We start from the raw sequence: 27,171 nt of genomic DNA, 5'->3' as shown, positions 1-27,171 counted from the left end.
GTCACACAGTAATTCTGTTTTTCATTTTTCGAGGGTCCTCCATACTGTTTTCCACAGCTGCTGCCCAACTTTACTGTCCCATCAACAGTGCACAGGACTTCCAGTTTCTCCATATTCTCACCAACACTTGTTATTTTTGGTATTGTTTTGTGTTGTTTCCTAGTAGCCATCCTAATAGGTGTGAGATAGTCCCTTTAGTTTTTAAAGCCAGCTGCCCTCATATCTCTTAAGGGAGAAGGATGTCACCATGACATCTGTCAATATATAGTCTTTGGGTAGCTGGCTGTCTCTGTTGTCTCTGGTAAGGACAGTAACTAAGAAATAACTGAGGTCATCACTCTCTCTCTGGGGGCAAGCTAATATTCTAAGCCCTCACTGGCAGGGTTTGCTTCTTAGGCGGCTGAGAACTTTTCTGTTGTGCCTTTAGGCAATATGGTGTAACAGCTCAGAGCGTGGACTGTGGAGCCAAATGCATGGGTTAAAATTTTGGCATTGCCTTTTATCAGATCTCAGACAAGTTACCTTGCCTCGGTTTCTTCCCCTGTAATATGGAGCTAATAACAGAGTCATTATAAGGAGTAACTAAGTTAATAAATAGACATTTAAAGCATTTTGATCCCTGGTTGTCACTCAGTAAATAGTGGCAGTCGTTACCCCTCCGTAACGCACCATAATACGGGCCACAACTTCATCCAGCCTCCCAAGTGTCGAAGATAGTTACTGTTACCACCTACTGTTTTATAAATGCAAAAGCTGAAGTTTAGAGACCTTAAAATAATTGATTCAAGATATCACAGCTGGTGGAGGAGCTGAGCTTGGTTCTCTGAGCCTGGCCCCAGGACCCTCTCCTAACACGTTCTGTGTTGGTGACTATGATTTTGGCAGAACAAATGACAAAGAGAGCTTTGTCCTTGTGAGGAAAGGCAGCTCTCACCAGCAGGCAGTTGGAGCCTGGTAAGCATTCCATCAACTTTCCCCTCTGTGTCTGTCACCCATGAATGAAGAGCAGATGGTAACGTTGCTGCCAGCCACTCACTTGTCAGATGAGCACTGACTTGGCCATACTCATTATAGAATTAATTTTTAGGTCTTGGTGGTTTTTAACAAAGCATGTGAATTGTAGGTCTCCGCGAGAATCATCAACTTTAATTTAGAAGTGCCTTTGAATCTAATAGTCCATTTTTACTTGCATTAAGATAGCAAAGAGAAAAAAACCTCTGAAAAGGTTCTGGACGGCTTGAAGGAAAAATCAGTTAGATGGTTCTGTGTTTCAGTAACATACACGAGAAACTTCTGAGTAATTTGTTAAAATGGGATAATGTGCCCCACTTTTAAAATTCAAATTCTAGTGCACTTATCTCTAGGAATTAGCAAAAAATAATTTTCTAATAATAAAAGTCATTAACAGGTATTTGACATCGTAAAGATTAGCTTACTTGAGAATAAAATTGATCCTGATACAAGTATTGGTTTTGAAGATGAAAGCATCAGAAATCCCGTGTAACTCTTTGCCAGAAGAAAGATAACTGCTATTACATAGATATTTGTCTTGTTCGTAATATGGAATGAGCAAGATATTTACATTTTAGAGTCACAAGGACCATTAAAAAGAAAAACTTTTCTGAAATATAGTAAAACATGATTAATTTGCACTCTTTGTTGGCCCTGTGTATTTGGAATTCATCGTAATTCCATGTGGTTTGGGATGACATTTCCCTTTGCTGTATCTATGATGAAAGGATTTGTCAAATACAGTCCTGCAATGAGTAAGGGAGATTTTAAAGGAGTTTTATCATTTTTGTCTGCAAATGGTGCCACTGACTTTGAGTAAGTCTTTTTTCTCCCTCTTATTACCATAGGCCACTAGGTCTCTCTCCAGGCTCATGGCTCCACCCTTTATCTTCTCAGCAAATACATGTTTGTAGCACAGACAGATCCCACAGGTCTGTGTATAAATCGAGCATCTCTTCTTTCCCTGCCTGGAGCAGGCTCCCCTGAAAGACTGCCTGTTTCTATCAGGGGCACCATCTCCAAGTGTATCAGTGAGAGGAAACCGTCTTGGAGTCAAACTTCCATCTCCCTCATAAGGCCTTTCTGGGATTGTCCCCAGGTTCAGTTCGGTCTATCAACTGCCTCTTCAGTTTCCAGTTCTTCTTCATTCCATTTCCTAGCCCTTGAGATAGCTCCATGGTTATGCAGTCGTTACACCCTGACACTGACCTGACAGTTACTCTCACTCTTGAGACTTGGTTAGGCTCCCTCAACCACCAAACCATCATCCCATTCCTGGATTAAAGCTGTTCTGACCTATTCAGGGGTTTTGATACCTGTATCATAGCTTCTCCATAGAATTATCAAAGTAACTTTTCTAAAATGCTTATGTTCATACCATTTTTTTCTGCTTAAGGACCTACCATGTCTTATTGCATATTAGATAAAATATAAATGTATCTTCCCTATATGTAAAGCCCTGCATCATGTGATTCTACTTTGGTTATTCAATATTTCCTTTATTAGTTTTTTGAGTAATTCTGCTGGTCTAGTCAGGCCATTTCCTTTAACTCTGCTCTTTCCCCCACCCCCCTGCCCTTCCTGAATCTCTCTCTCTCTCTCTCACACACACATACACACACACACACACACACACACAATACCAGTTTCCTCTTCTATTAGAGGAAGAGAGGCTATTCTTCTTGGGATGCCCTATGCTCCATTCATCCAAATTCTATCAAATTAAAGATGATTTATTTAAAAGTCACCTTCTCAAAAAAAAAAAAAAAAAAACTACCTGAGGTTAGATTTCATCTCACGTTAGGTTTCTAAATAATCTTGGGACATATAATCTTCTGTATAGTCTTGGAGCTGGATTCAGTCACACCTCACATCAAGTTTAGCACTACCTCCCACAGCCGCCCTGAGAGATTCTTTATTCCTCCAAGCTGGTGCTGGACCAGAACTCTGTCATGAGCTGTGGATGAAACAATGAGGTGCCTGCTCTCAAGAAGCTTCCACTCTTTCAGTAGGGGAGACAGACAGTTCAGTGGCCAAGCAGGAAAAGTGAAGCGACAGAAGATGGTATAGGCAAGGTCGGAAGGAAAGGTGATGCTTGTGTGTGTCCCGAAGGCTGAAGAGGATTTACCCCTCACCAGGGGTAAATCAGAGAAGCAGACAGGCCAGAGAAGCATTCCCAGGAACAGAGCAGCATGGAATTGCCTTCCTTTTTCTGAACTTCGCTGGCACGTATGCATCCAGTCAGCTGTATGCCACCTGTGTTTGCAGATCACCTAGAAATCAACTTGTGTAACAAACCCTGATACCCTCTAAACAGATGATACTTTTTAAATGAATGGTCATGTTTTCTGTTCCTTATGTACCCCTCACATTGCCTGGTAACATCACGTGCAAAGTAGGGGCTACTCTGTGTTGTAACATAAGGGATACAGTAGACACATAGTAATAATGGATTTGCCCTGCTTGTCCAGCATTCTGAATCCCAGCCATTTATTCCTTCCTGCCTCTGTCTCCTGTTATCTGTCCTTCCATTGCCTTTTGTGACCAGCACTGTATGCACAGGAGATAACTGATGTGTGTTTTGGAATCGCCTTTAGCCGTGGGAGGAGATAGAGCTGGTTGGGCCACGTGGGAATGGAAACTATTGTCTTGAGCTTTCAGATTGAAGGGTTTAAACAAGGACGTTAACCAGCCACAGAGTGGTGCTCCATAGTTGTTTATTGAATGATCCCTTTATAATAAGTTTTGTGATAAGTTATGATCATTCGGAGCTTGATAAGTCATCGCGAAAGAATTCTTTCCTTATCAGTGATGCTTATTAAGACCCTTAGATTCTTGAAACAGATCTGCTTCCCGTCTGAAGCTCCACCCACCACTATCTCCCTTCAAAATTTTTGGCTCTGGTGTGGCAAACTGTAGCAGAATTTAGTACTTACAGATTAGTTTTGTGTGGGAGAGGGGTGGGGAGAAAAGAAATTTGTGGCAGTTTTTCCTTTTAGGATGGATGTGACAGATGCAGCAGCTAATTGTCCCCCACTATCAGTTATACTTTCTATTGTATTAATAGAACCTGTGATTTTTAGTTGGACACGTGGTTGCCCTAAATAAATACTCCATTTCCCACACTCCCTTGCAGCTGGTTGTGGCAATGTGACTAAATTCAGAGCACGGGATGTGGGTGGGTGATTTCAGCAACCCCTCAGTTGAGTTCTTTAGGAAGGAAGCATGCTCTCCCCTTCCTGACTTGTCCTCCTTCCCTCGGACTGGAGCAGGGCTGTAGTGGTTTGCTCTCCTGGCCCCTGGAGACAAGGGCCACGCCCTCGGGGAGGAAGATCAACGCTACAGAAGGAGCCTGGGGCCCTGACTGGGGCGACCACGGCCACCCCAGCCTGCTTACACTTGCAGCTGCTCTCTCAGAGAGAAAGAATTGTCCCCATTAAACCAGGATCGGGGCTTCCCTAGTGACTCAGACAGTAAATGATCTGCCTGCAATGCAGGAGACCCAGCTTCAATTCCTGGGTCGCAAAGATCCCCTGGAGGAGGGAATGGCAACCCTCTCCAGTATTCTTACCTGGAGAAGTCCATGGACAGAGGAACCTGGCAGGCTATCATCCATGGGGTCACAAAAAGTCGGACACAACTGAGTGACTAACACTTTCACTTTCAAGCTAGGATTATGTTAGGTCTGTGTTTCAGCAGCTAATTAACACATTAGGGGATAAACAGTTACAAAGTTCAGACAGTGTCAGCTGAGTGATATGAACAAGAGGAGAAACATACTTTTAAAGGTATTTAATAAGACTCTTTTTTTCAAATCAGTACAAAATTTTAAATACAAAAATGATTTGTTATTGACATGTCTCAAATCTATCATGGAAACTCAAAAAAAGTTACCAGTCTGTTCACCATTCATGGTTATCTGTAAAATATTTTGAGAACAGTCACCCACTGCAGACATTCTTCGCCCCTGTGGGATGTTACCCTGCATTCAAACTCTGTATTGAAATAACAATATTGTCAGTTTGGTCCATTTCACATGGAAAAGTTCTAGTTAATTTTGAATTACTAGGAATTGTAGCACTGTCCCTAAACTTTAGCACATGTGCTTGTTTCATCTGCCTGTACACTCAGAGTGTTAACATGATGTGTAACACTCCGAAGGGAAACACAGATGCATAGATAATTACTTAAAACTCTTTTTTAAATTAAATGGAGTAATTCATTTAGCTCTGAGATTAGCACCATTGTATAATAGAATACACAGTATCTGGCATAGATTTTGCTCCTCTCCTATCTAAAAGTTAGAAGCATATGCCTGATAATACACAAACACACACACACACACACAGATGCAATTGAGTAACAACCAATAAATAAGTTGGAAGGTATTTGAAAAGTGAAATTTGGTTTTGACTAAAAAGGTACTTCCTCTCTTTGTGGAAATAAAAAGCCCATACATGTACAGATAAATACAGTTTTATAAACGAGCTGAGCTGACTTGCTTCTGAGCCATTTCCATGCAGCTATTCAGCAGATGGAACCCAAGTGGACCCAAGTGGCCCTCACAGCCGTTTGCCCACAACCAGCACCCTCAAGACCAACCCAAAAGATGTTTGGCCACATAGGTGCTATTATCTGCTTTGAAAATGAAGGTTGAGTGGGATATGTTTCTGATGGGAAAAGTTTGTCATATGTTTAGCCATGAGTAAGAAACCACGTGATAATGAACTCATTTCTCATTCTAACGAATTGAGAACAAATGGTGCTTGTATACCATATAAGGAAAAGAGGGAAAAGACAGATACTAGGCTGAGGAGAACATTCTCGATGGTTAAAAGGATTCCGATTTCACGTAGACACAATTCCATGTGTGTTTATATACCGTATTTATTTGTGTATTTTCCCATCTGTACCTATCACCTTGTTTCCTCACTCTTAATTTTGAGAAGATGCAAGACTTCACCGCCATGGCCCCACATTATCCCCCCAGTGGCTTATAGTATCAGCAGCATACTCATAGCCAGCTTGAAATGCTTTGTCTGTGTTTTGAGACCAGATCTTAATATGCAAAGCAATTCATATGTAACTAAGTGAAAACCTGGAAAAATATTTATTTTTCTCTCTAAAATTGTATTGATTCTTGTACTTGTGGGGTGACATAAAAAGCATGTGCTGTCATTGCCCTTTAACATTCCACACGGCTCTTTCACGAGTCGCTTCCTGCATTTTTAGTACTTAGAGCAGGAAGTAACATCCATTTGTTCATTTAAGACTTCAGAAATTATTTTTTCAGAAAAATTTATTTTCCTATATAATCCTGAAGCTCCCCTTTCTTTCCCCAAGTAAAGGACAGCTTAGATTTAGGGACTTCACTCTGGAACCTCAGATGACACACGGATTTGTATGTATACTACGCAGGGAAATTTCATTGAAATTCAATATTTACTAAAAAGTACTGATATCCCCTTCATGGATGAAACCTCATTGTAATTATTTGTGTGTGTAGCCAGAGGAAGGGGATTATTATATGCATGTAAACACAGTTAAGAACTGCTATTGATAATGAACTTTCCACAAGACTGGAAAGTTCGGCGGGGAGAGGGTTATTTATTTATTTTTTTCTTATGACTTCTAGGTGTTCATATTAGTTGATTCATAGTGTAAATTACATGGAGACAAGAAGAAAGAAAAAAAAATCACGGGAAAGGAAAATACAAGCAAATACATTTGTTCCTTGAGGAACAAATGAGTTACTTTCCGCTCATGTCTCCCAGCTGGTTTGTTAGCTTCTTCTGGGGCACTCACTGTCTTAAGCCCCGCAAAAATGTGTCATCCAGTGCTCGGCACAGAGAAGGGCACGAGTAAATACACTACAGTTGTTCTTCCAGGGACACTAGACATACAATTCTGAGTAGAGCTCTTGTAAAAGACACAGCCTCCAACAGGGGTGAAATATCCTGTGGACTAAAGCCCTACCCTGGTTCTTCGTCCCCGTCTCACTGGGGAAGAGCACTGCAGGACACCCCCACATCCCAGGGCGAAATATCTGCACAAATACAGAGGAAATTATGCAAGTAAATACGGTATGTAATTGTTATCACTGACATTTCTTTAAGCCATATTTATAAATATTTTAAAGTAAACAATATGAGTGAGTGACTTTCATTACTTATGATGCTCTTTCATACTGAAATACTTCGATCTGAATTAAGCAGGTTATCATGGAAGCACATAACATAAGCAGCTAATACAATTCCAGTGGGTACAACACAAGTGTCAGTACTTGATACATAAAATCTATCCCATCATTTTCAATCACAGGCTGCCGTGCAGAGCACTAAGCATGCATCTTAGTTTTTATTTGTACATGTCGGTTCAAATTTTCACTTAAATATAACTTTCCAACTATATAAATGTTTCAAAGCAATTATGTTTCTCATTTGGATTTTGGGGGGTGCATCATTTTCTTTTCTTCTATTAAATCTCTTTCCTTTTTTTTCTTTTTTACATGGGATACAATAAATATCCTGAAAAAGAGGAGTGGACGTACTGCCCCGCGTACAGCCCCGCGGCCTGTTCAGAGGGCATCTGCAGGAAGACCCGGTCTCCGGGCCGGAGCAGCAGCACGGCGCTGCCGGACGCCTGGTCCAGGAAGCCCTTCTTGTACTCGTCGTAGGTGTACATCACGGGCTCGTTGTTCCTGAACAGAGCAACCCACACGTTGCCCCCCTTGCAGTGAACGTGGTAGACAAAGTAGTAGACCCCGGGGACCTCGCAGGTGAAGATGCCCGTCTGCGGGTTGTAGTTCTGTCTGCCGTTATAGAGCAGTTTGTCGAACTTCACCGGGGCCCCCACGGGCGGGAAAGGCGCCGTCAGCTCGGCGGTGAACGCGGGCATCTCGTAGGCCGGCCCTCCTCCGTTCTTGGCTTTCTTAGCCCCGTAGGCGTGCGGGGGTTTCGCTCCCTCGATGCCCAGCCCCATATCTGGCAGGTACTCTCCATGGGGTGGTGGTGTCGGGGGCATCACAGCTGGGGGCCCTGGGGGCCCCGGAGGGCCTGGGGGTCCTGGAAGGCCAGGCTGGCCCTGGGGACCCAGGGCACCAGGCTTCCCCGGGGGGCCATGAAGTCCTGCTACTCCAGGCTTCCCTACTCCAGGGAACCCCGGGGGCCCTGGGAGACCGGGTTCTCCTTTGGGGCCGGGAATTCCAGGTGGTCCAATGGGGCCACTCGGGCCTGCAATCCCTGGGATGCCTGGGGGGCCCTGTAAACCCTGCTCCCCTGGGATTCCTGGCTCTCCCTTTGGTCCAAGCAGCCCTGGGGCGCCTGGTAGCCCTGGCAAGCCTTTGAGCCCAGCCTCCCCCTTGGGCCCTATGGGACCTGGCAAGCCCCTCATGCCAGGGGGCCCCACTTCGCCCAGGAAACCTGGCTTTCCTGGGAAGCCTTGAAGCCCTGGCTCACCCTTCGGTCCTGGGGGCCCCTGTGGCCCCACAACCCCACCTTCTCCTTTGGGTCCAGGAAAACCAATAGCACCTGGAGGACCCATAGGACCTGGGATTCCAGGCAGGCCTGGCTCTCCTGGGGGACCCCCCAATCCAGGAGCGCCTACTGGTCCTTTCTCCCCCCTTGGTCCCAGAGGCCCAGGAAGACCCCCGACACCCCTGTCACCTTTGGGTCCAGGGAAGCCTGGTTTCCCGACCCCTGGGAGGCCTGGGGGTCCTGGCAGCCCTGGCAGGCCTTGCTCCCCTTTACCACCTGGAAATCCTGGCTGTCCGGGGATCCCGTCCTGGCCCGGTTTGCCAATTCCAGGTATCCCAGGAGGTCCTTGAACCCCTGGGACCCCGATAGGGCCTTGTGGTCCAGGTTCACCTGGAGGGCCTGGCTTTCCCAGGGGGCCCTGGGGCCCAGGGAAGCCTGTCACCCCTGGTTTACCCACTCCTGGAAGTCCTACAGGGCCAGGAGGGCCGTGCATCCCTGGAGGACCCTTCAGGCCTGGCAGACCCGGCATCCCGAAGCCCTTCTCTCCTTTAGGACCCTGAAGGCCTGGGGGGCCTGGTGGTCCTTTGGGTCCTCTCTCACCTTTGGCACCTGGTTGCCCTGGTAACCCTGGCCCACCTGGCTTCCCAATGCCAGGAAGTCCGTGAGGCCCTGGAGGTCCTTGCGGTCCGGGGATCCCCATGGGTCCGATCTCCCCTTTGGGTCCGATCTCACCTTTGGCCCCAGGCATTCCCATGGCTCCTGGCTTTCCTGGCATTCCGGGCATACCTGGCTTTCCAATTCCTGGATACCCCTGCGGCCCCGGTTTTCCTTTGACTCCAGGTATCCCCTGACCTGGTAAACCGGGGGGCCCAGGTGGTCCTCTTGGGCCAGGCTCTCCACGGGGACCTTGTTCCCCTCGCAGACTGGCTAGTGGTATTTCTACTGGGAGAAGGGAGAGAGAAAGAGCAGGGCAAAGGGAAGGGAGGGGGGAGAGAGAGAGAGATTAACACTGATCATCCTTCACTGCATTTCAATCATTATAAAGTTCTGACACTGGCCCATCAATTATCAAGAGAAAAGATGAGGAGTAATGTGTTCGTATTGCAGGACTGTATGACCTGTATTTAATGGACAATTAAGCTGTTAGTTTCTTTGTCATGTTTGAGATACTATTTTGAGAACTGATATCTGTGGCTGCTTTTATCAGTGTTCAGTTCAGTTCAGTTCAGTCACTCAGTCTTGTCCGACTCTTTGGACCCCATGAACCGCAGCACGCCAGGCCTCCCTGTCCATCACCAACTCCCGGAGTCCACTCAAATTCATGTCCATCGAGTCGGTGATGCCATCCAGCCATCTCATCCTCTGTCGTCCCCTTCTCCTCCTGCCCCCAATCCCTCCCAGCACCAGGTTAGGTTAAGTAAAAAAGCTAACAAGTGAGGAAGAAATATTTTTCCCAGTACAAACTTGGAAATATTTTGGTGTGTTCACTATAAAGAGTTCAAAGAAGGATAAAGAAAAATCAAAGTTGTGTGTAAGCTCCACTACTCAGAGAAAATTGCTTGACATTTATGTGTATTTCTGTCTCATGTGTTTATATATACATATAAATGTATATATGTGTACATATATGTGTGTGCGTGTGTACTTTAAACAATGTTGGAGCCATTTTTATTTTTTCTCTTTTATCCCTACTTGTATTTTTCTATGTCCTTGAGTTTTAAATGTAATAATATATGGTAAAATAATGTTTTCTCTTGTACTGAAGTATAGTATGATGTAGGATGATGGTCATTATGATGTGGACACAAGGAAGAATAGAAGCATTTTATTTTGTATGTGGTTTAATGACATCTTAAACATCTGTCTTCTGGAGTCAAATTGATTTATTTAATTTCTTTAATATGCTATAGGATTTCCTAAGCCTCAGATATTTCTTTAATTTAATAAGCTATTTCTCACTTGCAAATTTGGTTTCGAAACGGGAGAAATGAATTAGATATGTTAGGATGATAAGCAGTACAGATAAGGAACCGAGCTGGGATCAGGAGCAAGAAGCTTTCTGGCCTTGAAATGAGATCTTGCCTGGGTTACTTAAGCCATCAGCATCTTTGCTTGCTTATCTGTATGGCAAGTGTGATACACCTGCACTACAAGCTTGGATGATAGATGTGAAAGGCGTTATGCTTCCTCGAATTGTTATCAGAATACGAAGCACATGCTGTTACACTGACTAAGCTATGCCTTGCAGAGAAACAAAACTCTGGATCTCCCGTGCTACTGGGAGTAAGGAATCACATCAAGAAAGGAAATTCATGGCCCCAAAGTCTTATTTTTAACCATTAGTTGCATCTTAATCCTGTTGTTGTATTTTTCACTGACCTACTGTCAGGGAACAAAATAGAACCACAGAACTCATATGTTTTTCTAAATTCCTCAGTTGCAATCTGGTACCCATCTGAATAAGTACAGGAAGTTTCAAAATCCAGGCCGGCCATTCAAGAAAGGAAGGAAAACAAATGACTGAGTAATCCCCCAAGTGGAATATCAGCTCCCAAAGAGAAGAAAATATAGCTCCTGAAAGAAGGAAATACTTCTGTTGTGCTAATAGACCTTACTATGTGTGATTAAGGTGTGCCATTTCTAAGCAGGGGTTGGGTAGCTCCTGTATCGAGCAGCGTCTTGGGCAGGGTCATGTCATATTCATCAGGGGTCCCCAGTGTCCAGCCCGCGCCTGGAGTTCACTCTGTCCTTACTTAGGCTTTGTTGAATGACCAGCTGTAGCAACTCAGAGTTCTTGGGCGGCTTTAGCATTTATTTAGTACTTACCTTATGTCATCAACTCTCTCAATAATCCTACTTTACAAGTGAAGAAAAGTGGTTTCAGAGAGGTTGAATGACTAGGTTTCTCTCATTTCTGGCCTCTGGGCACCCAGGCCTACTGGCTCCAAACCCCACAGTTCCCCGCAAGTAGAGCTCCTGCTTTTGCGGGGACCATTGGGAAGGGCGTCCATTCCTCAAAGGGAATTGCTACTCAGATTGCAATTCCTTTCCTGCAAGTGCGAGGTTTCCTAGCGTTCTTATAAACCAACTGAGTGTTTAAGAAAATGTCTCTTGGGAATTCCCTTGGGGTCCAGTGGTTAAAACTCAGCACTTTCACTGCCGAGAGCCCGGGGTTCAATCCCTAGTCGGGGGACTAAGATCCCATAAGCTGTGCGGTGCGGCCAGAAAAGAAAAAGAAAATGTCTCTCACAGTGACAGGTATTTAGCAGGTGTTGAATAACTGGTGACTATGCCTAGAAGTGATGGAGAGGTTTTCAGGTGTCGTCGCTAGACGCTGTCTGTGCTCTTCAGGCTCCCTCTGTTGGTTATTGACTGACATGTGTAGCAGCTTCCTTTGAGCTGTCTTAAGAGCACATTTATCTGGCATCTAGTTACATATTTTCTTTTTTAACACCACAGGTTCTTACCACATTTCTCTCCTAGTTCTGAAGACTGACATCATATATATATATAATTTTTTTCAGTGCTTTATCCCTCAGCGTTTAGCTGAGAGCCTGACACTGGAAGAGATGCTCATTAGTTGCGGTGTGTTTGGATAAAGAAATAATGAATCAGGGAATGAACTATTTGTTATTAAATCCATCTTGTGCCATTTGATGCTGTTGAATTAAAGCACAACATAAAATGGTAACTATGTCTTTCTTTACGAGTTGAACTTTTTCAAGGATAGCGTTTAAAACACAGTAGGCATTTAATGAAAGTCAGACATACAGGCTGAAATAAAAACACCCAAAATTTAGTTCTCGCCACCCCCACCTCATTTCGTGGGGTTTGGGGAGGCTGCTGTTTCACAGCAGTACCGAAGCGTGTTACCTTTGCCTTTCTTGGGCGCCGCTTCCTTGCCCATTCTCGGTGCCGGCTGAACTTCCTTCCTATATTGGGGTAGGTGTGGATACTCTTTGCCATACTGCATGTGGGGCAGCTCCTTGCCCACGTTCAGGCCATCTTTGCCCAAAGGCATATGAGGTACTTGCTGGCCCAGGGGCTGGTATTGCGGAATTTGCGGTGGGATCTGAGCGGGAATTTGAGGTGGCAGCGGCTTGATTCCATAGTAGGCACCAGCTTGGATGAGCCGGACGGAGCCCACGGAAAGGGTGAGCAGGACTCCCAGCAGCTGCAGAGGGGAATGTGGCCCAGCCATCACCTGTGGGGGAAGACACGCACCCAGATGGTGAAAACTGGCCGGCCAGGTGACCAGAGCTTACTTGAGAAAGAAAAGGAAGCGTATGCAGTCTTTATCAGCAGAGCCTCATGAGTGGAAGACAAATGAAAGGGAAAATGTCACCTTTCAATAGAAAACAGACAAAACCCAGGGAAGAGTAGGATCTACCAAATGAAGGCAATTGGTGAGACTGTAGTCTATGGGCGGGGACTTCCCTGGTGGCTCAGTGGTAAAGAATCCGCCTCCCAATGCAGGACACGTGGGTTCAATCCTTGGTCCGGGAAGATGCCCTGGAGAAGGGAATGACAACACGTTCCAGTATTCTTGCCTGGAAAATTCCATGGACAGAGGAGCCTGGAGGGCTACAGTCCATGGGGTTGCAAAAGAGTCAGACACAACTTAGTGATCAAACAAAAACAGGCTATGGGGAGCCTGCTAGCTGTCTCTGAACATGACCTCAGCCTTCTTCCACAGTATTGGCACCTCTGACTCTAAGCTGGAGCGAAGCAAGCCCAGACCGAAGATGTTTCATTTAGATGTGGCCATGTGACAAAGTTCTGGCCTGTTGGGTGTAGGTGTAATGGGCACAGCTTCCAAAAAGGCTGTAAAGGGGGAGTGGACATGTCTAGGGCTATAGAGTGAAAACTGTGCATTGAGGATGGCAGAGCAAAAAGCTTGAAGAAATCTCGGCCTTGGTTGAACTTGGTGGGGTTATAAGCATGTGTAAAGGTTAAAGAGCAAACAAGGACAATGAAAACCAAAGACATCTGAATTGGAAAGAAGGTACTTCATGTGACAGCCCTGAATGTCATTAAACAAAAAAAATCGCCATTATAATTACATACACACAAGGATACCATTTCTTTCTTCTAATTATGTACTGTGAAGTCATTTGTTTAGAATTCAGTTAATTGGACCTGGAGATCACTGAAGTTTCTCTTTGTACTATTATGAAAGAAAGGAGTTTTCAAAGCAAATTTGTTGCATAAATGAAAGATGTTTAAACAACTCACAAGGATAAACTGTTTTTAAGCCTTTTAACAGCACCCTTTGAAAGTTAGTAATTAATAGAATAAATATAAGTGGGGCTTATCTGTTTATTAAAAACAGCTTGAGAAGACATCTGTTTGGAGACGCCAAGGGCTCAAAGTGGAACAGCCCAGGGAACTGCAGTTCTCACGAATTCCCACTAGAGGGCAAGTGTGGTGCACATCGAGGTCAGCTCAATGACTCCCAGATCTAAAACCACACACAAAGCTTTGTTCTCACATCTTGTTAAAGGGCTTACCAAAGTAGAGTGTTGTGGTAAGGCTGCAGAGAGAGACAGACAGACAGACACGGAGAGCAGGGGTGGGGGGCTGGAGGAGAAGTGGCAAGTTTCTCACAATGCTTAATGTAAATGTCTTCTGGAAAACTTTGAGTAAACTTGTGTCTACGAATTTTAATTTCCATTCTCCTGAGAGTTTGTTTTCTTTGTTTCTGCCTTACTCAATCCTGGATCTTAGTTTTCCACTTCTCAGAAAACGTTCGTTGACAATGCAACATCTTATTCAAATGTAATGCTGAGAGTGTGAATAGGCTATAGAACTGACTAATAAAAAGCACCTAAGAAAATAGTTAATAAGAAGCTTTACCATTAAATTCATTGCATTACAATTTTTTAAAAATATACTAATCATTTCTTCCCCTTCGGGGAGGAAAAAATGAAGAAATACCTGTCAGCAAAAAGATTTATAAAACTTTCTCCATTTCATAAATCGGAATAGTCTTTAAGAACTGTTTGTTTCAAGTGTATTATAAATGGGAGAAGACAGCTGTTATTTTATGTCCTTATAAGAGCGATTAATTGTTATAAATCATTTGGAAACACTCACAAAATTAATACTGATTTATACCCGGTAATAGTCAAATTAATTTTAGATGAAAAAAGAACATCTGTTCTAAGTACTCAGCAATGGCTTATTGAGTACTTACCAGACACAGTGAGATACCTGTCCATGGATTACAAGGATAACTATAATATGGTCAATGGGTCCTGCCATCAAGAAGCTTAAACTGTTTTAGTAGGAGTGACAGATGTGTAACCTATTAATGAGCAGCAAAGGATACCAGGAAAAAGTAAATTTTCCCCTCACTTTCGTTCTTTAGTGTCTAAAATCCCTTCCCTTTGAAGTAACATTTTCCTTTGTATTTTCCAAGAGATAATCTATGAAGATGCACATTTAATATGCACCCACTTAAGACAAACTACACTTATTCTACACACCACTATTTCTTACTATTTTCATGCAGAAGACCATAAATTCATCGTAATTCTGTGTATCTGAACAGATCCCTTCAGCTTCTTCTTTGGTTAAAAATGAGACTCAATTGTTCTCTAAGCCCCATCTGATTCTAACATTCGGTGTCTCAGGCAGTCATTAGGGAGTTGACAATGGTAATCCTTACTCGAAATAGCATGGTAATATCTGGTGATGTGTACCTGGGACTTAATTCTACCTTTGGTGGTTAATGAGTTTCATTATTCACCGCTAAAATTGTCCTTTGTAATAAGTTAGCAGGCCTGGTCCTTCACCTGTCCTTCAATTCAGTGGATGTGTTGGATTTACTTAATAAGCTTCAAACCAGGACGGCCTAGTGAAACACTGGAGCATTGGAAAGGGGCGAATTCCTAGAAGAAGGCCAGTTCAGTATCAAAGGCCCACCGGAATTCTGCTCGACTGTGATTATTTCCTCTCACAGACTTGGCCTGTTTCTCCTGAAAACCACCCCTTTTGGTCTGCCATCTGCCATTTCTCTGGATCTTTATTTAAATAAACTCCGCTCAGTTGTAGCGTGAATATTTACATAGGGGCCCTGGTTAGAATTTAGCACTTGACTTATCCTTACTCATTTCCCTCTTGTCCCTGAGGATGTTTTTGGTGGTCAAAGTGTTGTGGAGGTTCTCCCCAAATCACTCAGAAGAACATCAGGCTTGTGTAACGCTGTACAGACTCCTGGTGGGAAGAGGGAGCCTCAGAATTCCTGCTGGTGAGAAACGGTGGTAGTGGGTTTTCTTGCCTCTTCCTACCCCCCCAACCAAGGGTGTAGAATGCAATAATCCTGTGAGTTCTATTTGATGTTTTCTTGGATTTCTATTTGGAAACTGATATGTGGTATGTGTGTGCATGTGAACGTGAACATTCATACTGTCTGTGGACACTGGATTTTTGCCAGCCAGGCAGACTTAGTGATGGGTGTCATGTCATACATTGTAGAAGAAGCCAAAAGACCAGGAGCTGAGGTGTAGCTTTGCCAGTCTGCATGTTCATGACTTTTCTGCAAGTCCCTTATCTTCACTGTGCCTCAGTTTCCCTGCCTGTAAAACAGAAATTATGATCTCTGCCTCTCCCACAGCACTACTGAAGGGCACACATGATAATATGAATTCTTTGTAGGCCGAAAAGCACTATTCACATTTATTATTAATGGAGTGTGACCAAAGAGACAAATCAAAACCAACTGAAACGTCAAAAGACTTTCAAAGAAAGATGCTAGCCAAAGTAAATGTGAGGTTAACTGCAATAATGATAAACCTAACATGAAGAAAACAATAATGGCCATTAAAATGTACTTGTTAAAAATGGGAAAACAGAACAGCTGAACCAAGACAGTTATTCATTCTGGGGTGGGAGTTGCCAGTCCTAACATTCTGAACAGCCCTAAATGCTTCCCTGTATTTGGGCTGGGCTGCTGCAGAGAGTTTCAGTTTCCTCATGTGAAACCTGCAATGTAAATAACAGAATAGTGTGATATGTATTATTTTAGACGCTCTTTGGCGTTTTCTTAGTATGTTGATCCTCATGAGATTATGGCTTGCTGTCCGAAAGAATGTGTAAGTATTTAAGCCTTCAAGTTCAGTTCAGTCGCTCAGTCGTGTCTGACTCTGCGACCCCCACAGGCTGCAGCATGCCAGGCCTCCCTGCCCATCACCAACTCCCGGAGCTTGCTCAAACTCATGTCCATCGAGTGGGTGATGCCATCCGACCATCTCATCAGTCCTTGTGCTAAATCCAACTCTGCCTTTCCCACGGACAGCATCCCCTTTCCCGGCATGTCTGTATGTGTATGTATGCGTGTGCGTGTCGTCTGTGGCGGACAAGCCTTCTCTCATTCTGCCCCTTCTGTGCCCCCAAATCACCCTGTCACACAGGGTTTGTAGTTTCTCAGGCCTTCAGATTCACACCTAAAACAGGGGAAAGTCAAGCAGCACCCTACTCCTCCAGTATTCAGCAGGATTGTTTAGAAAATTCTCTCACGGTTGATTACACTTCTCAGGGCACTTCATTCACTGGATACGGATATTTATGAGACAGCTACTAATCATTACAAACTGCTTGGAGATTGAAGAAAGAGAAGTGAATTAGGTAAGTCCCTGATCTCATGAACTCACAGTTTAGTCTGGGGAGACATGTAATTAACAAGTTAAACGTAAATTTTGTAATCTCAGATTTGGGGGCTTCCCTGGTGGCTCAGTGGTGAAGAATCAGCCTACATTGCAGGAGATGTGGGTTTGATCCCTGGGTCAGGAAGATCCCCTGGAAGAGGAAATGGCAACCCACTCCAGTATTCTTGCCTGGAAAATACCATGGACAGAGGAACCTGGTGGGCTACAGGCCATGGGGTCGCAAAGAGACATGACTGAGCAACTAAACAACAACCCAAATACCTCAGATTTAAATGCTGTGAAGAAAACAAAGATGGGGAAAGTGCGTGGGAATGCCTTGGGGAGGCAGATGCTGTTTTGGAAGGGTGAGAGGGGAAGACATCTCTGAGGAAGTAAGTTTTGGATAGGGGTGTGAGGATTGAAAGCTTTATTTATCTCTCTTTAAACACAATACTGGAAAAAAAAAGAGTCCTATTAGTTACAAGAGATAGCTATATTAGTTCCAAGGTAGTTTTATACAACATCCATTAATGTAAACCCCTGTTTCAAAACTCTGTTCCTCATCTATGTCAGTCCTCATTTTGACCTCTTTATTGAGGGTATCCTGTTCTCTTTAGAGGATTCTTATTCTATTTTTTTTTTTTTTTTGCTGTGCCAGGGCTTAGCTGCAGCACTTGGGATCTCTGTTCTTCACTGCAGCATGTGGAGTCTTTAGCTGCAGCTCACGAACTGTTTTAGTTGCGGCATGTGGGATCTATTTCCCTGAGCAGGGATCGAACCCGAGCTCCCTGCGCTGGGAGCACAAAGTCCTAGCCCCTGGACCACCAGCATCCTTATTCTTTTTAAACCCCTCTCCAGATTTCAGCCCAACTGTATTGGTTTGCTGGGGACAAAGGACCCCAGACCGAGTGACTCAGACAACAGAAATGTATTTCCTCACAATGCTGGAGGCCAGAAGTCCAAGATAAAGGTATTGGTAGGGTGAGTTTCTTCTGAGGCGCCTCTCCTTGGCTTGTAGATGAGTGTCTGCTCCCTGTGCCTTCACCTGGTCTTTCCTCTGTGTGTCTGTGGCTTAATCTCCTCTTCATATAAGGACACCAGTCATGAGATTAGGGCCCAGCGGTTTGGCCTCATTTTAACTTAATTTCCTCTTAAAGACCCTATCTCCAAAGGCAGTCATGTTCTGAAGTATGGGAAATTAAGACTTCAGTATGTTCCCCTCCTTTCAGGAGAACACAACTCAGCCCATAACACGTATAATTCCTCTAGTAGGCTCAATGCCTACCTCTTCTGTAAAGTCTTCCCTGCCTACCTCCTCAGACATCATTATTCTGCTAGCACTAGTGAAAGTTTAACAAAAAGCTAAATGCAGTCCCAATCAATGTTATGCTTTTTTCTACTTTTTCCCACGAGACCTCAATATGATCGTGTTTCCTGAGAACAAGGAAAATGTGTGATATTCTTTGACTTCCTCAATATTTATCAACAAACCCCTACAATAAAAACTTGCAGTGTTGATAGGGGCTTTAGAAAAATATCGAATTCAGCCTGACTCCCAGTTTGGAATCCTTCCTACAACAGTTGTTGACAGAAGTCTTGCATATTTCCTACTTGAATATTAATTATGTTGGAAATATTCCTAAGGCAGCTGACTACCTTCTTGTGCAGCTTTTTTTTTTCTTTTTTGCTATTTTTATTATCTGAGCAGCTTGTAGGGGAGATCCACCTTTTTTGATTCATAACTGGCAGTGCACAGGTAGCTTACTTTTGGTGAGGGGTAGAGAAGGCTGAAAGAAATGTATCGCCAAATTGGCTAAGGCAAAAGATAGATGGTCACATGATCTTTTATTGCCATGCCAATAAACCCACCTTAGGGTCATCAAACTAGGGATATGTAACTTGTTGCACAATTTATTAGTATTACAAGGCATTAACCACTCTATATGTTGATTAAACCCACTCAGGTTATGGTTTTATTGCCCTTTAGAATATTAACCAGTATTCTAATGCTAATTTTGTCAAATTTAACATTATCTCAGCATACTTTTTATCTGCTCATTACAATGAAAAATGCAGAGTTTTAATATTTTATTTCAAATTGACTTTGTCGTTATTTAAACCTTGACATGTTCATGTACAAATGAAAATTGTGTTTTTAACATTTTGAGTATTATGCTTTGATGGGGACACAAATTAAACAAAAACACAAATGTATGGTGTGTTGGATGATATGGAGGAAAACAAAAGAGAGGGCGGTACGGATGTTGAGATGATGAGCCCTGAAACCCACTTTACTGTAGAAATTGAGCCTTCTGCACTTGGATGGGCTGGCACCTGTGTTTTAAAGAAAGATAGAAACAATACTAATAGAGGGTACAGAGAGTTGGCCTGGTTGGGAAATCTGGAGGAGATTGGGATTGCTGCGTGACAAAGAGAGGAAAGATCTCCAGGGGAGGAAGAGTCAAGAAAGGAAAACATAATTTCAGTTGAGCTCTTCTTGTTTATAATAGGATACCTGTTATAAAATCCCTCCTCCGTGTCCTCAGAGATGAAGAAACTCTTCTTCTGTCTTTTTTTAAAAAAGCTTTAAATTTTGTATTGGGGTATAGCTGTGTTTTGCCTTTTCATACTGTTCATGGAGTTCTCAAACCAGTCAATCCTAAAGGAAATCAGTCCTGACTATTCATTGGAAGGACTGACGCTGAGGCTGCAACTTCAATACTTTGGCCACCTGATGGGAAAAACTGACCCATGGGAAAATACCCTGGGGCTGGGAAAGATTGAAGGCGGGAGGAGAAGGGGACAACAGAGGATGAGATGGTTGGATGGCATCACTGACTTAATGGACATGAGTTTGAGTAAACTCTGGGAGTTGGTGATGGACAGGGTGGCCTGGCATGCTGCAGTCCATGGGGCTGCAAAGAGTCAGACACGACTGAGTAACTGAACTGAACTGAAACGATAGCTGTATTAACAACTTATTATGGGCTTTCTGACCCTGCACCACTGTGATGGTTGCGGCAGAAAGCCCTGGCTCGAGTCAGTAATAAACTCCCCTTTTTTTCAGAAAAAAAAAAGCAAACAAACAACTTATTATGTATTACATTGTATTATGTATTAACATTGTGGTGTTGACAAATGTTTTGATAGTTTTAGGTGAGTAGTGAAGGAACTAGCCCATACACATATATTCTCCCCCTGAATTCACCTCCCATCCAGACTGCCACATAACACTGAGCAGGGATCCATGCAATAGGTACTTGTTGGTTATTCATTTTAAATAAAGCAGTATGTACATGCTCATCCCAAACTCCCTAACTATCCCTTTCTTCATCCTTTCCCCCAGCAACCATAAGTCCATTCTTTAAGTCTGTGAGTCTCTTTTTGAAACTCTTATTCTTCTGATGACACCTTCAGAAAACCTAATTCTTTGGGGGAATGCATTTTTGAGGGTAGGTAGACAAATAGTTCAGAACTGCTCCGTATTAGCACTGGGCAAAATCAGTGACTATATTTGAGAAAACCAGAGCTGCAGAATGGTTGGGGGAAGAAAAAAAAAATAAACATCGAAGTTATAATAATATTAGCTATGTGTTTAAGCACTTACTTTATGCCAGCACCATGAACATATTTCAGATACAAATCACTAATCTTTCATCCATTTACTCGGCTTTTTTTAATGCTAAACTCTTTCATATGGTATCTCCCCATCCTGTATTCATATATTAATAGTTGATTATTTTACTGAAATTCAAGACTGTTACAGTCCAAGTTAGAAAGTTTAAATTCTTACTTGAAAAGAGACAAACATCATATGATATCACTTATGTGTGAAAACTAAAAAGTGATACAAATAAGCTTATTTACAAGACAGAAATAGACTCAGACAGGAAACAAATTTATGTTTACCAAAGGGGAAGAAGGGGAGGGGATAAATTAGGAGTGTGGAATTAAAATATATACACAACTATATATAAAGTAGATAACCAACAAGGAACTACTGTATAGTACAGGGAGCTACACTAAATATCTTATAACAACCTATAAAGGCAAGGAATCTGAAAAAGAATATATTATATATATATATAAATTATATATAAACATATAAATTATAGACATAAATATAAATAAACTGAATCACTTTCTACACACCTGAAACTAACACCACATTGTAAATCAACTATATTGCAATAAAATTTTTAAAAAGTATTTCTTATTTGATTATTGTTAGGAGCCTCATCAATATATTAAATAACCAGATACAGATCTAACTATATTTCCACTTTTTTCCATCTTGTCCTCCAAATTTCAAGGCTGCCTTTTTCATTGAAATAAAGAGTTTCCCTGTTATATAGTGTAAGATCCTGGACTAGATCCCTTACTTTTTGCTTTCTGGACTAGGGACACAAGCTTGGGAGGTATTAATGATGGCAAGGTGAATATGCTGAGATGGAACCCAAAGAAACTAAACCATCAGATTTTAGTCTGTCAATCCAGTAAAGGCAGTGGGCAGAAAATCCAATAAGCATTCATTAGTTTTAGTCAATCTGCCCAATTATACCTCTTAGGACTGATATATATATGTAAAATCGAGCTTGAATATGTGCCTCACTGATGAATCCTGAATCTACTATAGTTAAGAGGAGCCAACAACCCCACCTACCAGCCATAAGCAGAGCATGACCTCTCGGGACTTACAGAACTTGAGATGTCAATTAGGTTGTGTCCTCTGCCCTAGAAACAGGCCACCCACATAACCCCTCTGAAACGGATGGCCAACCACCACATTCCACACGTCCTCCAGAAGAGATTTCACAACCTTCCCAAGTAACCAACTGCAGGCTTCGCAGACCTGCATTTCCTAACATCTAATCTGAATCTTACTTGCTGAACTTTAAACTCATTTCCTCTTTTGTATTCTCAAAGGAGGTGGGAAACATCTGGAGAAAATTTTTCTTAAAATAATAGCTCACATACTTGAAGTCTGCAATTAACTCCTTTTGTTTCTCTAACTGAGATCATGTCAGCTGCCAAAGAGTTTCTAAAACTCTTGAGAGAACCCCTAAAAGGGAAGTGCTAAAGCAGAATCCTGTCTTGTTTTGTTTAGCTTTTCTTCCCATAATATGAAGACATCATCGTTTATGGTACCTAAATGCTGGTTCTGACCTAAGCAAGTCACTACCCTAAGTGGACATCTGTTTCCTCATTTGCAGAACAGGGACACTGGCTAGATGATCTCAAGGTCCCCTCTAGCCCTAAAATGCCAGGGTAGCTGTGAACCCGAATAACAAATCCACACTTCATGGACAAATGCTTTCACGAAGGTGCATGTTTAGGCCTTTTGCAATGTCATCTCACACATCTTTCAGTATTTTACTCTCCTCATCTTCTTACAGGTGGAGATGGAGCAAGAAGAGTTTGAACAGACCCCTGCAAGTATTTCTCTAATGAAATAAGCTATACCTGACAAGAAACCAAAGGAAGAACCTCAATAAGAAATAACATTTACAGATAAAACAGTGATTTATAACTTTTTAATACCATATTCAAAGATTTACTAAAAATGGAAGCTTAATGAGAAATCTTTAAAAAGTGGCTATAAATGAAAAAACCTTTTTATAATATATAGGCTCAAAATGTCCCCCAGAGTCATTCAGCAAGGATTGATGTATGCCTCCTGTCATAGGAATGACAAATGAATACAAACTATGCATCTCAGGAAGGAGAAGTAGGCAGTGAATAAGTACGACGTAGAAAAATGGGGGATCCAAAATTCAGAGGCAGGTCTTTAGTAGACAAAGATGAGAGCTTCCTAAGGATAAAGCCTTCACCTTTCCATGAGCCTGGGAATGTGTAGCAAGGCAAATTCCTTCCTGGTGTGACCCAAGGAGGGCTGGAAAGAACTCTACCATTCACACAAGCATCTTTCTGCCTTCTCTGCACTACTATGGTTTATGTGAATGACACAATGTAAAATAATGTGTTTTCAGGCCATTGCAAGGGAGAGACATGTGTGAGGAAGTCTTTTCTGACATAATATTGAACTGGACATTGTGAAAATATTTATCTTGAGCAAATAACTATAATAATGTATTTTGTAAAATATAAATATCACGTACACAGAAGTACAAAGTTCCAGTTATGAGGTAAATAAGTACACACGATAAATGCAGTTAACACTGCTGAATGTTATGTGTGAAAGTCATTAGGGAAGTAAATCCTAAGAGTTCTGATCACAAGGAAAATTTTTGTTTTTGTTTTCTTTTGTATCTTTATGAGATGATGAATGTTCACTCAGCCTCTGCGGAAATCATTTCATGATGTATATAAATCAAATCATTGTGCTCTACACCTTAAACTTATACAGTACTCTGTGTCAATTATATCTCAGTAAAATTAGAAGGAAAAAAATGTAAATTTCATGGAACATTTGTTCACTGCAGACACTTTCATTTCATCCTGAACTCTTGTATAGACCAATGGGATTACAAATGAATTTTAACCAAACAAAATTCAGCAATGTCCTTGTCATATGCATAGCTAAAATTTGGTATTTGTGGTAGAAATTGTTCTTTATAAATAACATGAATGAGTTGAATAAAGTAAAATGAAAAAAAAATTATACTCATTTCCAAAATATCTAAGGCTACAGAGGCTAGAAAGTTTAAACCAAATTTGGTAAAAAGACGAAGGCACATAACTTATTTCCTGAATGACCTTTATCCAGGTCTTGAACTTGTAGAAGTTGGGGACATAGGGTAGCCTCTAGATGTAGGTCCTAGGGTAACGTCTAGGTGTGGGTCCTAGGGTAGCCTCTAGATGTAGGTCCTGGAGTAGCCTCTAGATGTGGGAGGGAGTGATTGGGAGGAGGAGATGGCTTGTCTTTAGACTCCAACTTTTTCTGAGGAAGGCTGCCATATTAGAAGCTCTCGCCTTATCTACTTTTCTGTAGTTCTGCATATTCTTCTAGATGCTTCACCATTGCTCAGCATCTTACTCAAGAAAAGTAGAGAGATCAGGTGACACCCAAATGAGGTGGCTCTGGTCGAGGTTTTGAAAACTGAGCAAGTTGAAATATAAAGTACAGCAGGGTCAGTTCCCAGCCAACACGGGCTCTCCCCGGAAGCAGGGGGCAGGGAGTGATTTTGCTACGTGGATGCTGCTCCCAGTACTTTCCTAGGATGGTGGCAACGAAGGACTGAAAATTACAGAAGGGTCTCCTGTCTCTGCCCCATTCTGCTTGGCACTTAGTATTTACTCTATCAGCATATACAGAAGATGAAGCAAGCAAGCCAGTTTCCCATGCTCGCGTTTTCTTTTTATTAGCCAGCCATTATGGAAGTAGACTGTTCATTTTAGTATTTTTATAGGAAACTGTGAAACAAAAATTCCCTCGACTGAGCAACAAATCCTAGCCTTTCCTATCTTTCATAATACTAAAATATTTATTAATGAAATTACTATATGGGTACATAGGTGTCTTCGTGGATTGAAAGGCAAGAGATAGAGGACGTGAGGCTGCCAATTAACATCCCCCTCCCCCACTTTTGAACTAGTGATTTAAGGGATTCCGTTGTTGAAGTCTTATTTAGCTAAAATTACTTTGAGTCACATAACCTTGAATGACTTGATGTTAAAAGTTAAGCTCTAGAGTTTCTATCACACATGGGCAAAACATTAAATCAAATCAACAGCACTTGGAAATAAAAATAATTAATAAATTTCTTTTAAAATTGCTCCCCCCTCATGCCCACACACACTCACTTGGCTAATCTCCAGTCAGAACAGCAATCCTATTAAAGTTGCAACATGTACCCCTGGAAATTTCTGAACTATATAAGAATTAAAAAAAAAAAAAACTCGACAATTTCTCAGGCAGTAAAAATGTGAATTTGTTTTTTCTCTGTTGTGTGGTTCAAGAGTAGCAGAGATCAGTCCATAGGACTGTTCCCAAAAATGAATTTAAATATGAAAAAAATTTCGCTCTCAACCTGGGGCTAAGCCTAAAACGCCAAGCTGTGATAAATTGTCAGCCACAGAAAGGGCAGTCTCTAAATCCACCACTTTTCAACCATGGCTTCATCTAGATAATTAGCCTGTGTGGTAGCATCCTGTCCTTTGAACAGAGGCAAAGTGCTGAGGCAACTAAACCACAGCTATCTTGGTATTGGAAGTTCTACTTCTTTCAGGGGTGGAATTTATTTTGAGGGAGAAAGAGATGGATGTGCTGTCTGGGAGGAAAATCATAAGGTTTTCACAGTTAATCCACCAAACATTTTTCAGAGAAAATGGAAGTGGAGAAAGGAAAGGACAAGGAATTATGTAACAAATGCCAGTTCTTGGAAATGCTAAAGTGGAGGAGGTTGGGAGTGTGGAAGAGACTTTCGGGTTTTTTGGGTTTTTTTTTTAGCAAACCTCGCTACAGGGCACAAAGAATTCACAAAAAAATGAGGGATTGGACTAATAACCGTGCTTCACAAATGCCATTTCTCAGGACTTGGTGGGAATCGGAAACTGAATTGGCGATGAGAGACGTGGGGTATATGCAACCACTGCTCTGTCGTGGATATATTCCTGTGCTTTTCAGGCCCTCCTCTTCCTCAACTGTAAGATGAGGGGAATGAATTAGAAGGGGAGGGAGTCCAAATACCCGGAGGAAGCAGGGAGACGGGGGAGAGAGTGGAGTTGGCTAGCCAGAGTTTTCGGTGAACTAGGGAGCTCTGCCCTGTCTAACGGGGCAGAAGTTCAACACACTCACTTGTGTGCCGGGTTTGGGCAGGTTTTCCAGTTTTTCAAGACAAGCCACAAATTGGGACATTTTGTAAAACCCCTTCATCTTGAAATTTTGGATTGATTTAAACAAAAATAATGTCTGGTAGAAAAAAAGAAATACCTCTCTGCAGGCAGAATCCAAATGTTGGGCTGCTGCATGCCTTTGGGGTCAGATGGTTTCTAACATATCTCTCGTCCTAAAATATTGTATAGGGGATTCCCTTGCCTTTATTTGCTACAGTTTCTAACTCCTGGCATGGTTTCTCTCTACTGTGGCTGTTGATTAGCTTAATTATTAATATTAAACCCAACACTTTATATATTGAATTTTTAGGCACTACCATGTTAGTGGCTGGGACTTTCCAGGTGGCGCTAGTGGTAAAGAACCTGCCTGCCAATGCAGGTAGATATACCTGGGTTCAATCCCTGGGTCAGGAAGATCTGGAGATGGGCAAGGCAATCCACTCCAGTATTCTTGCCTAGAGAATCCCATGGACAGGAGCCTTGCAGGCTGTAGTCCATAGGGCCATACAGAGACGGACATGACTGAAGAGGCTGAATCCGCACATGTTAGTGGCTGGCGATGTATAAAAATAAGTGAAATACAAGGACCTACTCTCAAGAAGTTTCTAGTCAACTGTTGAAAGTTAGATCTTAATCTGGTGTAAGTGCTTCAATAGAGACAAAAAAGAAAAAAAGACTTCAACCTGATTGCGATGCATGGGTGGCAGGGTTGGTCAGACATGAGGTCTTTGAGGGACAGTGTTAGAACTAAGGTTTGAAGAATAAATGGGCATTGTTTAGCGGAGTAAAGAGGGCAGTAGAGGCTATAATCTAGAAACAGACGTTGGCAGCTACAACAGTTAAAGGGCAACTGTAGGGGAGAGTGGTTGAGAGCAGCAGCCCTGAGCTAGACTGCTTGAATTAAATCCTGATCACGTGCCTTCTAATTCTATCGAGCTCTGTGGCCTCAGGCAAGTTGCTTAACCTCTCAGTGCCTCCATTTCCTCTTGATAAATTGGGGATGATAATAGCATTGTCTCACGAGGCTATTGAGGGTGGGAAGAGAATTAATACAAGTAAAATGCTGAGAACTGTGCTCAGATGTAGCTAGCATTATATAGGTAGGTGTTAGCTACTATTTGGAGGAGGAGTGGAAGGGGGAAGGAGGAGAAGCAGAGAAGGGGATTCTGAGCATTTATTCCCCCACACTTAACTTTATTGCAGTCCTGTTTCTGAACAATTTGAAAAGACAAAGACTCTTG

General features: G+C 42.5%; 1 protein-coding gene across 4 annotated transcripts in view; it reads right to left on the bottom strand.

Moving 5' to 3' along the window:
- Positions 1 to 4,788: 4,788 nt before the first annotated feature.
- COL8A1 (collagen type VIII alpha 1 chain) overlaps positions 4,789 to 27,171 on the bottom strand; it is a 158,025-nt gene continuing 135,642 nt past the window's right edge. For 3 of the 4 annotated variants that reach the window (XM_043448730.1, XM_043448727.1, XM_043448728.1), the window contains 2 exons: positions 12,360 to 12,690; positions 4,789 to 9,428 (listed from right to left, as the gene is read on the bottom strand). In XM_043448730.1, coding sequence (XP_043304665.1) covers positions 7,516 to 9,428; positions 12,360 to 12,687 — 2,241 coding nt within the window. In that variant the 5' untranslated portion in view covers positions 12,688 to 12,690 and the 3' untranslated portion in view covers positions 4,789 to 7,515. The remainder of the gene's footprint in view (positions 9,429 to 12,359; positions 12,691 to 27,171) is intronic. The other variant, XM_043448731.1, reaches the window with a different exon arrangement.

The sequence above is a fragment of the Cervus canadensis genome, chromosome 27 (assembly GCF_019320065.1).
Source record: "Cervus canadensis isolate Bull #8, Minnesota chromosome 27, ASM1932006v1, whole genome shotgun sequence".
NCBI lineage: Eukaryota > Metazoa > Chordata > Mammalia > Artiodactyla > Cervidae > Cervus > Cervus canadensis.
The sequence above is the reverse complement of the archived record's forward strand: the minus strand, read 5'-3'. Positions and strand labels throughout refer to the sequence as shown.